General features: G+C 47.6%; 1 protein-coding gene across 1 annotated transcript in view; it reads right to left on the reverse strand.

Moving 5' to 3' along the window:
• ITPR2 (inositol 1,4,5-trisphosphate receptor type 2) overlaps positions 1–13952 on the reverse strand; it is a 1380003-nt gene that overhangs the window by 653932 nt on the left and 712119 nt on the right. Inside the window, 1 exon segment of the mRNA XM_029597493.1 lies at positions 8971–9096. Within this exon segment, the coding sequence (XP_029453353.1) occupies positions 8971–9096 (126 nt within the window).

Consider the following 13952-nt stretch of genomic DNA (forward strand, 5'->3'; position numbering starts at 1 on the left):
AAACACCTTCTTCCCCGCTGGAGGCAGTCAAGATGGCCGCCGCTCCCGCACTAATCGGGAGCGAGCTAGGCCCCTGCCCTCCTGACACGCGGTCCCCATGCGGCTGCCGGCGGCGCGAAAAAGCTGCCCCCCCCCCCTGCCGAAATGCCGCTTTGTGAAGGCCCCTCGCCCCCGGGGAGGCACCGGGAGCAGAGGCCTTCACGGGAGAGCCGGATCCCCGGCTCTCCACAAGAAATACAAGCCATGCCACGAGGCATGAAGAGGCAGCCGGGTGGAAGACTCCACCCCCTCCGGAGGCCCGGGAGAAACAGCAGGCGCGGCCGGGCGCAAGGTATTATCTAACTTTGTTTTGTTTTTTTGTTTTTTTAATTTGATCGCAATCCGGCCGCGGGCAACGGCTTCTGGGGGCGGAGAAGCAAGCGTCTCTGATAGAGGGGGAGAGTGACCGGCCCACCGGTGAATCCTCCCCCTCTGCTCACCGGGCCCTAGAGACCAACTCCGGGAAGAAAAAAGCAGGACTGAGCCCTGCCTGCTCAAAACTGGCTGCTAGCACCTTAGAGGTTTCTGTATCTTCTCTCTCTTTTCTTTTTTTACCAAACTAAGGATATATAAATTTAAAATGACCTAGTCACCAGCGCAGAAACTGATACCAATCCTCTTTTATTATTATTATTTTTTTTTTGTTTTCAATCAAACCTGAAGGGCCACAGCCCCAAAGAAAAATGCCAGAGATCAGGACCGCAGGGAATGCCTCTCAATCTGCTGGAGTCAGAGGAAATACTGAAGGAACGAAGGGAGCACCCCGGGTTATAAAGGGTGGTGCTTTTCAGTTTTTCTCTCTGACTCCATCTGCTGGAAGGGAGGCATAACCCAGCAGTCTGGACTGATCCTGGTACGTACAGGGAAATGTCATTATTAGCTATTACTCTATTGGACATCTTAATATTTTGCATATACTGTTCTCTTCGCACTGAACTTGAGAAAATGTTCAGTGCGAAGAATGAGATTTTCGGCAGTGCCTGGCATTATATTAGTCCAAGCTTTCAACTTTAATGTGCTGGCTTCAGAGATAATTTGTAGAAGTGTGTTGAAGAGGTTTTGTTTATCCTGTTTGGGTTTGCTTTACTTTTTCTGAGTCTTGTGTGTTATTTTTTTTAATATATTTTTGCTTTTATTTAAAATGATTTATGCTTAATTTGATTATGTTGCTGTTTCTTTACCTTAGTCTGATTATGCCTGGGGTGATTGTTTCAGTTTTCTTGTTTTATGTACGGGTATATACTTGATATGCTAATGCTATACATGGACAAGTATAATGCAATGTATTCATGTTTAAGGTTTTTTTTAAATTATTTTTTAACTGTAAACAATATGAGGTCCATATTCAGCTTAACCTGCATATTCAGCAGCATGGGTGTGCCACTGAATATCTTACAGTTCTATCCAGATCCTACAGTTCTCCAGATAAGCTCATCTGGCTAATTTGAGGACAGGTCTGAGGCATGATCAGTTACCCAGACAAGTGAACTCTGAATAAATTACCCAGCTAACTTGGCTACTCCCTGAAATACCCTCGCAACTTAGCTAGATAGAAACTTATTTGAATAAGTAGTTATCCAGTTAAGTATAAGAAAATTATTCCTTACCTGCTAATTTTCGTTCCTGTAGATCAGTCCAGACGGTGGGTTATGTCCCCCGTCCAGCAGATGGAGTCAGAACAGAGCTCGAGAGTCCCGCCTGATATACCAGCGCACCCTCTGCTGGAGCTCAGTATCTTGAATAACAAAGCCCAAAAGAGCAAAACAACACAATTTGGATCAAGAGCCCTAACGTAAGGCAACATGAAGAACAATAAACAGGCACGACCCAAACTAGGTCGAAACAGTCAACTTGTGAGGAGCTGTACAACCCCTATAGAAAATAGGAGCGGAAAAGACAGACTACCTAAACGAATCCGAGCAGGAGCTGAGCATCTCATGGCGGTGGGCGTCTGGACTGATCCATGGTACTACAGGAACGAAAATTAGCAGGTAAGGAATAATTTTCTTTTCCCTGTACGTACCAGGATCAGTCCAGACGGTGGGATGTACCCAAGCTTCCCTAAACCGGGTGGGCCCCTGAGAGCCCTGCTCGGATAACCTGATCGCCAAAGTGCCCAGGAGCCGAAGGCGCCAGGTGTAGTCGATAATGCCTCGCAAAGGTATGCAGCGACTTCCACGTCGCCGCCCGGCAAATTTCTTGCGGAGAGACGGCACGAGACTCCGCCCAAGACGCAGCTTGAGAGCGCGTAGAATGAGCCCTGACGGCCCTAGGCGGATCCCGACCGGCTCCAATATAAGATGCCGAGATGGCATCCTTGATCCAGCGGGCGATGGTCGTCTTCGATGCGGAGGAGCCCTTCTTAGGTCCCGACCAGAGCACAAACAGGTGATCGGAAATCCGGAAGGCATTGGTAACCTCTAGGTAGCGGAGTAAGACCCGCTTGACGTCCAAGTGACGAAGAGACCTCGACTCCTCTGGAGAGAACGCCGGGAGTTCCACCGTCTGATTCATGTGGAATGAAGAGACCACCTTCGGGAGGAAGGAAGGTACGGTACGCAGCGAGATCCCCGCTTCCGAAATGCGAAGGTAAGGCTCCCTGCAGGAAAGAGCCTGCAGCTCCGAGATGCGACGGGCAGAGCATATCGCCACCAGAAAAACAGTCTTCATAGTGAGGTCTTTAAGCGAAACCTCTTGTAGGGGTTCGAAAGGAGCGCCCGCCAGAGTCCTGAGAACCAGGTTAAGACTCCACGACGGACAAGGGTCCCTGACCGGTGGTCGTAGATGTTTGGCCCCCTTCAGGAAGCGGGCGATATCCGCTTGGAGAGGCAGGGAGACCGCCGTCTGTAACAGAACATTCAGGGCCGCTACTTGTACTCGCAGGGAATTGTATGCCAGACCCTTATCCAGCCCGTCCTGCAAAAACTGAAGAATCAGAGGTACCGACGCCTCCGTGGGTCGGGCCCCATGATCGGCACACCAGGCCTCGAAGACCTTCCACACGCGAACATAGGCAACAGAAGTAGAAGGTTTGCGAGCCCGGAGCATCGTGGAGATTACTGCCTCCGGATAGCCTCGGTGGCGGAGGCGGCGCCATTCAAAAGCCAGGCCGCAAGACAAAAGAGTGCCGCCTGCTCGAAAAATACCGGTCCCTGCTGCAGGAGCCGAGGAAGATGACTCAGACGTATTGGACCGTCCACTGCCATGTTGAGTAGGTCTGCAAACCAAGGGCGACGCGGCCACTCCGGAGCTACGAGAATCACGGGGCCACTGTGATTCTCTATTCTGCGAAGTACCTTGCCCACTAAGGGCCAGGGAGGAAAAACATAGAGCAGCTGACCTGCCGGCCACGGCAGAGCTAGAGCATCCACTCCCTCTGCGCCGCGCTCCCTTCTGCGACTGAAGAAGCGCGGGGCCTTGGCGTTGAGGGCGGTCGCCCCCACGTCGCCCCAGCGTCGAACCAGGAGATCCATCGCCTCGTCGGAAAGGGACCATTCGCCGGGGTCCAACCTCTGTCGACTCAGATAATCCGCCTGGACGTTGTCCACGCCGGCGATGTGGGAGGCCGCAAGCCGAACCAGATGGAGTTCCGCCCATGCCATCAGAAGCGTGGTTTCGGCGGAGACCTGTTTGCTCCTCGTCCCGCCTTGACGATTGATGTAAGCCACCGTGGTCGCGTTGTCCGAAAGAATCCGCACCTCCCGGTTCCGAACCAAGGGGAGGAAACGGTGAAGAGCGAGACGTACAGCTCTGGTCTCCAGACGATTGATTGGCCACCTCGCCTCCTCCGGAGACCACGTCCCCTGTGTGGCGCTTCGGTCGCAGACGGCGCCCCATCCCACGAGGCTGGCATCGGTGGTCACTACTACCCAGGAGGGAACTTCGAGAGAGACGCCGCGGGCCAGGTGAGCCGGGACCAGCCACCACTCCAGACTGTTGCGCGCTGCCTGGGGAAGGGGCAGAATCACCTGATATTCCTGCGACACCGGTTTCCAGCGTGAGAGCAGGGACGCCTGCAGTGGGCGTAGATGTGCAAACGCCCAGGGCACCATGTCGATGGTGGATGCCATCACTCCCAGAAGCTGCAGGTAATTCCAGGCAGTGGGTTCCGACAGGGACGCGAAATGACGCACTTGCTCCCTCAAAGAGAGGGCCTTGTCCGCACGCAGGAAGACCATGCCTTGTTGAGTGTCGAAGGTCGCCCCCAGAAAATCCAAGCGTTGAGATGGAACGAGAGAACTCTTGGGAAGGTTCACAACCCAGCCCAGGGAGCGAAGCATCTCCAAAACTCTGGCCACCGAGGCCTGCCCATGTGAGAACGACTTCGCCCGCACCAGCCAGTCGTCCAGGTAGGGATGCACTAAAATTCCCTTCCGTCGAAGGGCCGCCGCTACCACCACCATGATTTTGGTGAAGGTTCGCGGGGCTGTCGCGAGGCCGAAAGGTAGGGCCCGAAACTGAAAGTGCTGACCAAGGACTTTGAAGCGTAGATAACGTCTGTGTTCCGGACGTATGGGGATGTGCAGATACGCCTCTGTCAGGTCTAGGGAAGCCAGAAACTCCCCCTGGTGGACCGCAGCAATTACCGATCGCAGCGTCTCCATGCGGAAACGGTTGACCCGCAGTGAGCGGTTCACCTCCTTCAAGTCCAGTATGGGTCGGAACGAATCGTCCTTTTTGGGAACGACGAAGTAGATGGAATAATGGCCCGAGCCCACCTCGGCGAAAGGGACGGGCACAATAGCGTCTATGTCCTGGAGCCGGTCTAATGTCTGTTGAACCGCCATCCTCTTGAGATCGGAGCCGCAAGGAGAGAAGAGAAACCTGTCCCTTGGCGGACGGACAAACTCCAAGGCGTAACCGTGTTGTATGGTGTCCAGGACCCACTGGTCCGAAGTTATGCGTACCCACTCCTCGAAGAATTCCGAGAGTCGGCCCCCGATGGGTGGACTGGAGGAGTGGGTCGCTCTGGCATCATTGGGAAGATTTGGTGGGGGGGTTCCCCTGTCCTGAAGCCTCTCTCGCGGGCCGCCGCCCGCGAAAGAAACGCGACCAGGGCTGTGGTCTACTGGAGGCTGCGCGAGAGCCAGGTTGCCGGTACGATCTGTAACGCCGCTGTGCCCTCGCTCTGGTCCTAGTGGAGGCAAACGCCCGGTAAGGACGCTGCCTATCTTCGGGCAGACGATGTACCGAGTTCTCCCCTAAGGACTTGATGATTTCGTCTAGGTCGTTGCCAAAGAGAAACTTCCCCCGAAATGGAAGGGATCCCAGGCTCGACTTGGAGGAGGCGTCCGCAGACCAATTACGCAGCCACAGGAGCCTCCGAGCTGCTACTACCGAAACCATGGACCGAGCCAGTACACGGAAGAGATCATACAGAGCATCTGCCCCGTAAGCAATGGCAGACTCCAGGCTATCGGCCTGGGCGGCTTCCTCCGGAGGTAACTGCTGGGACGTTAGGAGCTGTTGGACCCAAAGGAGACTAGCCCTTTGAGTCAAAGAACTACACATTACGGCCCGCATTCCCAAGGCCGAGACTTCAAACACCCTCTTGAGAAACGTCTCCAGCTTGCGGTCTTGCGTGTCCCGTAGGGCCGTCCCGCCCGTGACGGGGATCGTCGTCCTTTTCGTCACCGCTGAGACCGCCGAGTCTACCTTGGGAAATCGGATGAAATCCAAGAAATCCTCCGGCAAGGGATACAATTTTTCCATAGCACGGGAGACCTTCAACGACGCCTCAGGAACGTCCCACTCCCCAGTAAGGAGCTGCAGAAAAGACTCATGCACCAGAAAAGCCTTTGCCCTGGGCCTGAGGGCGGCCAGCACCAGATCCCCTTTTTTGGATGATGTCGCAATCGCAGGAGCCACTGGTGCCGGGGGATCCGGAGGCGGATCCAGATCGAGCTCCTGCAGAGTTTTGCTGAAGAAGGTCCTCCAACTCCTCCTTGTGAAAAATTCGCAGGGCGCGTGGATCATCTCCCTCCGCCTGTCCCTCCGTGTGTGCAGGATCCGGAGGGTCTGAGGGGTCAAACCCCGACGGGAAAGCCCCTCCCACCGCTCGCGGCTGGGATGGCAAAGCAGAGGTCCCTGGGACTGCCCCAGCCGGGGTCAGGGACCCGGGGGGCGGGACCGCAAGTTTCGGGATCTTGGGCGCAGGAGGACTCGCTGAGGCACCCCCCGGATCTGCCAATCCCTGCAAATATGCAGTGTGCATTTTCAAAATAAAATCTGGGGAGAAAAACGGCAGACCGGGAGGCGCGGCAGCAGCGAGATCCCCTTGTGGCCGATGAGCGGGCCGTCCTTCCTCGGGGCTTCCGTGCCGGCGGGGGGGCCCCTGAACTGTGCCTTCCTTCTCCTGCGAAGTTGCTGCGCCCGGATCCCCCTCCAAAATGGCCGCCCTTCCCGCCATCGGCGAGGAAGTGGCCGGCCCACGCTTCCCGGGCTGCGGGGAGGGTGGCGTCGGGACGGAACCCGAGGCGTGCGCGTCCCCTTCCCCGTCGGGGAGGCAACGAGGACACACTCCCTCCCTCGAGAAACGAGACCCCGGGTCGCCGCAGGTCTCGCAACGCGAAAAGCGCGGCATAGCGATGCCGCCGAAGAAACAGCGCCTCGGGGGGGGCCAGAAACGAAAAGCGCACCGCAGGGGAGCCCTCTCAAGCAGCCCAACCAGTCCACAGACGCCGGCGGGAAAACCCCTCTGCCGGCGCGCCCAGGCCCGAGAAAAATTCGCCGGGCCGCAGGACCGCTGAAGTGCGCCGGAGCCGGCTTTACCGGCAAAGGAGAAGAAGCAGCTGAAAAGAAGAAAATTCACACAGAAACCACACTTACCCCCAACGGAAGGAGAGGGAACTGCAGAAGGAGGCAGAAGAGAGGAAAGCACGCCTCCTCAAAATCAAACTACTTTTAAATTTTTTTTTTTTTTTTTTTAATTTCAATAACTTGATCCAAATTGCTAAAGAATATGACAGAAAGAACTGAAGAAAAAGGTCAAGAAAGAACCAAAAAACCTGTCACTCTGGGGAAGCACTGTTTCCCCAACTCGCATCTGCTGGAGTCAGAAAGATACTGAGCTCCAGCAGAGGGTGCGCTGGTATATCAGGCGGGACTCTCGAGCTCTGTTCTGACTCCATCTGCTGGACGGGGGACATAACCCACCGTCTGGACTGATCCTGGTACGTACAGGGAATGGCAGCTGATCCCAGGCAGATATTCAGTGCCACTTAGCTAGATAAGTGGCAGCAGCTGAATATCTGCCTCTATATCTTCTGCTGTATTTTCCACATTGAGCTTTTGGAAAAACGGTTACAAATCAAAATAAATTAAATATTGATTTTGAAAGGAATAGTAGATATAACTTCTCAGCACAGTAACCAGCCAAAGAAAGTTGGGTTTGCTAGCAAATTAACAGAAAAGGACCAGTACCTAACAGAGAATTGTGGGTACAAAGAAAGAAGGAAAGCAAAGAAGAAAAGCACACTGATATGCATCTAAAATAGATAAGAAAAAACACCTGAAATATCGAATGATACATTTGATTTCTGAAAAGGAGATAAGTAGCAAGCAAAACTAACAAGAAACTTATGCCACTCTACAAACATAAAGATTATTGTACCATCTCTAAATCTGTTCAAAATATCAAATGAATAAATGTTTCCCTTAATAAAGCATGGCTTGTCTACTCCATAGCTTAACCAATCCTTGCACTGAAGGAGTAAGAAGAGAGGTAAGTCGACCTAAATTATGTGATAGATAGTAAACCCACAAAGTATCTCCTTTTTAAATATAGCACATCTACACACACTGGGGCATTTTAAATCTCCGGCACGCGGAAATCCAGGGAGATACACGCGTGGCCAGGGTGTGCGCGCCGAGCGCATTTTTAAAATGGCCCGGCCACGTGTGTATCTCCTAGTATGCGTGGGCATTTAAATAGGGACAGGCTGGGGGAGGGCCCCAGGTGGGGTGGGGGGCCGGGCGGGACAGCGCCATTTTGCGCTCTCCCAGTGCACGCTGACAGCCAGCCAGTGCACGCAACTTATTTCTGCTCGGAGGAGCAGGTACGTTTTTAAACAAAAAAAAAAAAAGGATAAATAGGGCAGGTTTAGGGGGCGGGGTGGAGAGAGGAAAAGGGAGAAAGGTTAGTTAGGGGGATAGGGAAGTTCCCTCCCAGTCCACTCCTTTATTGTAAAAAATGCACAGTGATGCAATCGGGCAATTCATGTTTATGATAGCTTTTTTGAATTGCTAAAACCTTTAAAGCCCTATTTAGGAAGGACATGATTCAAATCTGCACTGGCTGAAACAGAAGATCTGCACTGGCTGAAACAGAAACAGATCCTAAAATTTTCTCTCTTAGATTCTATGCCAAAAATACTTGATAAACTAAATTCCCTTAAAAAATGTCAGATTAACAAAAGGGCCAATGTGTTAAAGTAGGCTGTTAATGGACTGGACAGCTAGTTTAATACCAACATAATCTCCAGAAAAATTCTGCATTAAGAAGGTAATTTTCAAAGCCATTTCTACAGAACTGGACTTTCAGAAAATTGCCTACCCTATATGCGAGTAAAAGTATGCATGCATGGCCTCTATTTACGTACGTGTATAGAGGCCCTGTGTGCATACTTTTATGAGCGTATGGGGTACACAATGTTCAGAAAATCCATTTCCATGGATAAAACACGTTTTCACCTGCAGAAATGGCTTTGAAAATTACTCTGTGTTCGTCTCACAATACTTAATATGGAAAGAAGTGAAAATCTTTGGACTTGATTGGTAAATTTTGCATAAGTTATTATTGTGCCTCTGAGTATATTAATGGATTTTTTGCATGTATTGAAAAATGCAAAAAATGCATGCAAAAAATGGTGCTTTTTTGTTTGTGTTGAAAAATGCCTAACAGACATATACTGCTCAGATCATAAAGCTTACCCTTGCCATATCAATAAGAAAGTTTTCAAATAATTTCCAAATGTGGTTACTGGTATAGATCTCCTTCATCTCAACTTCGGTATCCACATAGCAGTGATTAACAAAGTTCACATAAGCAATCTTAATCTGTCAGAAGAAAGCAATAACAAATATATAAGTAATTATATCATAACAAAAATTATACACATCAACAAATTCTTTTTTTGTGAGCCATTGTACACATAATATTGCTTCACTGTCTGCCGTACTCCAAAGGAACAAATACTAAATAGTAATATTCATCTAATGTCAAGTATATGTATTACAGCCTGATTTTGTCTCAGAGACAAAATGGGAGAGAAGTCTGAGCAAACAGACCCTTAATCTTAAATCCTTACTCTTGAAATTCTTTAAACAATGGCCCCACAATCCATACAGTAACTCAGTTGCTTAGTCCGGTAAATACTGACTATGCCATCACAAAAGGTAACATACATCAGGTCCTGTTTCGAGGAAGATATACTGTTTTACCATGCTGTTTTACCCTCCTCTGCCATGCACACAAAATAGTAGGTACAAACTATGTGAATGTTTTTAACACTTGCAGTTCAAAAAGAAAACAATATAAGTAGCTTCTGTTTGGAAATTTGCATGAAGTATGTGCGTCAAAAGCATCCACATAATTTGAAACTATGCAAAGTTTTTGGCAATTACATTTTGTGTTATATGTATACTTTACATGTATTATGGCACATTAGCATAGGAGCATCCTAGTGTCAATCTTTTTATTTTTAAACCATAACATAGACCTGAATCAGGCAGATCAAATTTAGGAGATATTTCATACTGAATCACCCCACAATGGTATGAGGCCAGATCTAATCTCTGCAACACTCTCCTGCCAAAAGGTGAAGAGGGAAACTGATGGATCTCAATCTGGTTGCTTGGGAACAATAAACAGCATTTGGAAAAAAATGTTTTAAATTCCCCTTTCTGGGTATGTATTTATTTATTTTATTTTTATTTAAAAGATTTGTAGGCCACATTATCCAGTGTCCTAAGTGGCTTATTTATTTATTTATTTGATGAGTTTTATATACCGTTATTTATTTTATTTATTTACTAATGTTTGCTATACCGATATTCAAGACGTCTTATCGTACCAGTTTACATCAAACAAAGGAAAAACCATGTAAACATGTGGAGAGAGAACGTTACATATAACAGGGGTGAAGAACTTGGAACAAGTCGGAAAAGGGAACTTATTTTAACATAGGGCTAGAATGAAAGTGAAAATAATTTAACTTGAAATAAATTTAGCATAAACAATGATTAACATCAAGTAGCTTATCGAGAATGTGATGAGGAATTGTAATCAAATCTTGAGGATCTCAGAGGAAGACTGTATCAAATAGGTGACTGCATTAAGAGTCAGTATTAGTGGCTTAGTGTTATTTGAGTATTGTCTGATTATGGGTAGGCTTGTTCGAATAGCCAAGTTTTCAGTTTTTTTCTAAAGGTGAATTGACATTGTTCTTGGCGAAGCTCTGGTGGTAGTGAATTCCATTGAGCTGGTCCAGCTGTGGAGAATACACGTTTCCGAATGGAGGGGTGAAGTGCGGATTTGGCGTGGGGTGTATGAAGGGATCCTTTATAGGCAGATCTGATTGGTCTCATGGAGGAGTGAAGGTTGAACGGGATTTTGAGCTGGAGTGTGTAATTATGGTGGATGGTTTTGTGTATGATGGTTAGAGATTTATACAAGATTCTGAAATTGATGGGGAGCCAATGTAAATTTTTGAGGAATGGTGTGATGTGGTCTCTTCGTCTAGCATTGGTGAGGATCCTTGCGGCGGCGTTCTAGAGCATTTGTAATGGTTTAATAGTGGAAGCAGGAAGGCCCAGAAGTAATGAGTTACAGTAGTCAATTTTTGAGAACAGGATGGCTTGGAGAACTGTGCGGTAGTCGTGAATGTGAAGGAGAGGTCTGAGCCGTTTTAGAACATGTAGCTTATGGAAGCATTCTTTTGTGGTGTTATTTATGAATTTTTTAAAATTCGTTCGGGTGTCTATTATGGCACCGAGATCTCTCACTTGGAACACTGATGGAATGTTGAGGTTGCTGGGGAGTGGGTCACTTTCATTGGGGGAGATGAAGAGGAGTTCCGTTTTGGAAGTATTTATGACTAGGTTGAGGCTGGAGAGGAGTAGGTTGATGGAATGGAGGCAGCTGTTCCAGACGTTGAGGGTTTTGGAGATGGGATCAGTTATGGGGATCAGGATCTGAACGCCGCGTAAATGAAATGTGTTAGATTTAGACTTGAGAGGAGCTGGCAGAGGGGTAGCAGATATATGTTAAACAGCGTTGGTGAGAGGGAAGATCCCTGTGGTACTCCATGTGAAGAGCAGATGGGGGTGATTCCTTATTGTTTATTCTGACCTTGTATTTTCTGTTGCTGAGGAAGGATTTAAACCAGCTGAGGGCGGTACCGGAGATGCCGACGTCTGCAAGATGGTTGATGAGGATGGGATGATTCACGGTGTCAAAAGCTGCTGAGATATCGAGTAAAGATAATAGGTAGGATTGACCTTTGTCTAGGCCCATTAAGATATTGTCTGTAAGTGAAATAGAAGTGATTCCGTGTTTAGTAATTTACGGAATCCAAACTGGGAAGGGTAGAGAATCTTGTGAGTGTCTAGGTATTCGGAGAGTTGGTTGTTGACCAGTTTTTCCATTAGTTTAGCGATGAAAAGAAGACTGGCGATGGGGCGAAAGTTAGCAGGGTTAGCTGGATCCAAGTTGGATTTCTTTAGTAGAGGTTTGAGCGTGGCGAGTTTCAGAAGGTCGGGGACAGTTCCTTGGGAAAGGGAGCAGTTTATTATATCTGCCAGGGGTTTGGAGATGGTGTTGGGGATGGTCAGTAGGAGTTTAGTCGGTATGTGGTCATATGGGTGAGAGAAAGGCTTCATGTTCTTGAGGATGGATTCTATTTCTAGGGATGAAGTGGGTTCGAAGGAGTCGAAAGTGGGATTATGAGTAGTGGGGAGGGGTTGTAAAGGGGTGGGGGTTGGTTATTCAAGGGGATCAGGGTGGCCAGTAAGTTCGAGATTTTCTTCTCAAAGAAATTTGCTAGTTGTATGGATTTATTTTGAGCTTCATCATCAGGGATGGTTGGGGGAGTGGGTTTAGTAAGTACTGAGACACATGGCTTCCAATAAAACATTCATAGAAATAGATAAACAGAGATTAAAACCAAAACTTTATAAAACAAGATTTTACAAAAACAAAAACCAGCATAGCTTTGACAGACTAAGGCCTAGATTCATCAAAATGCTATTAATATAGCATTAATAGTGCCCGCGCTTCCCATAGGTATCGTGGGGCGCGTTAAAGTTTTCGTACCCTGAGATACTTACATTTCGCTACTGAAAATGGAGAGAGCGAGAAAGAGCGCACCTCTAGGGAGGCCTTCCCAGTATTCAACAATTTATATCACTATAGGAGGGCCAGCTAATAACTCAAGGTGAGGTTTTGGTGGTGGTTTAGGGTTTTGGGGCCAGTTTGACATGCAAAGTGAGATGTACGAACAGCACAGTACACCTCAGTGAAGATTAGATGTCAATTGGGGTGAGGAAAATCTCCAAAAGATGAGATTTCTACAATGTTCTCTCGCGCTGGCTTGATGGACTCTATAATAGGGTACTATCAAGCTAGGGCGAGAAAACACTGTAGAAATATCATTTTTGGGAGTCTTCCCTCATTCCAAATGATTTCAAATCTTCAATGAGGTGTACTGTGCTGTTCATACATCTCACTCTGCATATCGAACTGGCCCCAAAACCCTAAACCACCACCAAAACCTCACCTCGAGTTATTAGCTGGCCTTCCTATAGTGATATAAATAGTTGAATATTGTGAAGGCCTTCCCAGAGGCTCTCTCTCATTCCACTCCACTTCCCCTCTCCAAGCCCAGAAATGACCAAAATGCAATTTGCAATCTTAATCGCAAATCGCATTACAGCCATTTCGGGCATATCATACAGCTTAATGCCAGGAAAAACGTTGTAGTTATTTCCAGTGTTAAAAACATGCAATATTGCCCTTCATTTTCAAACCCCTGCCCAATCCCACCCCTATGAAAATTAGCAATTACACAGTGCGATACTATTAATATTGCATGCGTTATGGCATTAATGCATGTGTTATGGCGTTATCTTAGGCATCAACACCATAACAAATTTTGATGAATGACTGTAAAGGAGAGATATAATCTTTGAAAACAGCATGCAATAATAGCTAAGATTACTCAAATTAAATAAAATGCCTTTTGAATAAATGTGCTTTCAGTTGTTTTTTGAATGTTTTGCTACAGACCTGCTTGCATAAAGAGAGGAAGATGATTCCACAAAATAGCACTTGCAACAGAAAACAATCTCTTCCTTGATTCTGTAACTCTAATTAATTTGTGACTGGGGATGTTGAGCAGACATTCTCCTTCAAAACATCGAACAGGATGGTGGATTTTAAGCAGAAAATTACTACAGACTGGAGAGTCATTGCTCATTTAAGCACCTTATGATGAATTTGGTATTCTACTGGTAACCAATGTAGAGAATTTAATACTGGGGGTGATGTAGGCATGCCTAGAAATCCCAGTCAGAATTTTAGCAGCAGAATTTTGAATTATTTGTACAGCCCTTATGGTATAGTGAGGCAAGCCCAAGTATAAAGAATTATAGTTGTCAATACTGAGCAATATTAATACAGTACGAAAATCCATCAGATCGAAGTATGGTTTTAATCTACATAGCATGCCATGCTTCCAAAAACATTTTTGTATTAGCATTTTAATATGTGCCTGTCACACAATCAGAATGGTTTTTCCTTTAAAAAGAAATATATTCAGTGAGAGGTTAAAGGGACTCCAACCAGTGTAACAGTAAATAAAAGCAGATTGGTCCATTCAATCTGCCAGTTATCTCGCTATCTGGTTCTGTACCAC

The sequence above is a fragment of the Rhinatrema bivittatum genome, chromosome 4, assembly GCF_901001135.1.
Source record: "Rhinatrema bivittatum chromosome 4, aRhiBiv1.1, whole genome shotgun sequence".
Lineage (NCBI taxonomy): Eukaryota > Metazoa > Chordata > Amphibia > Gymnophiona > Rhinatrematidae > Rhinatrema > Rhinatrema bivittatum.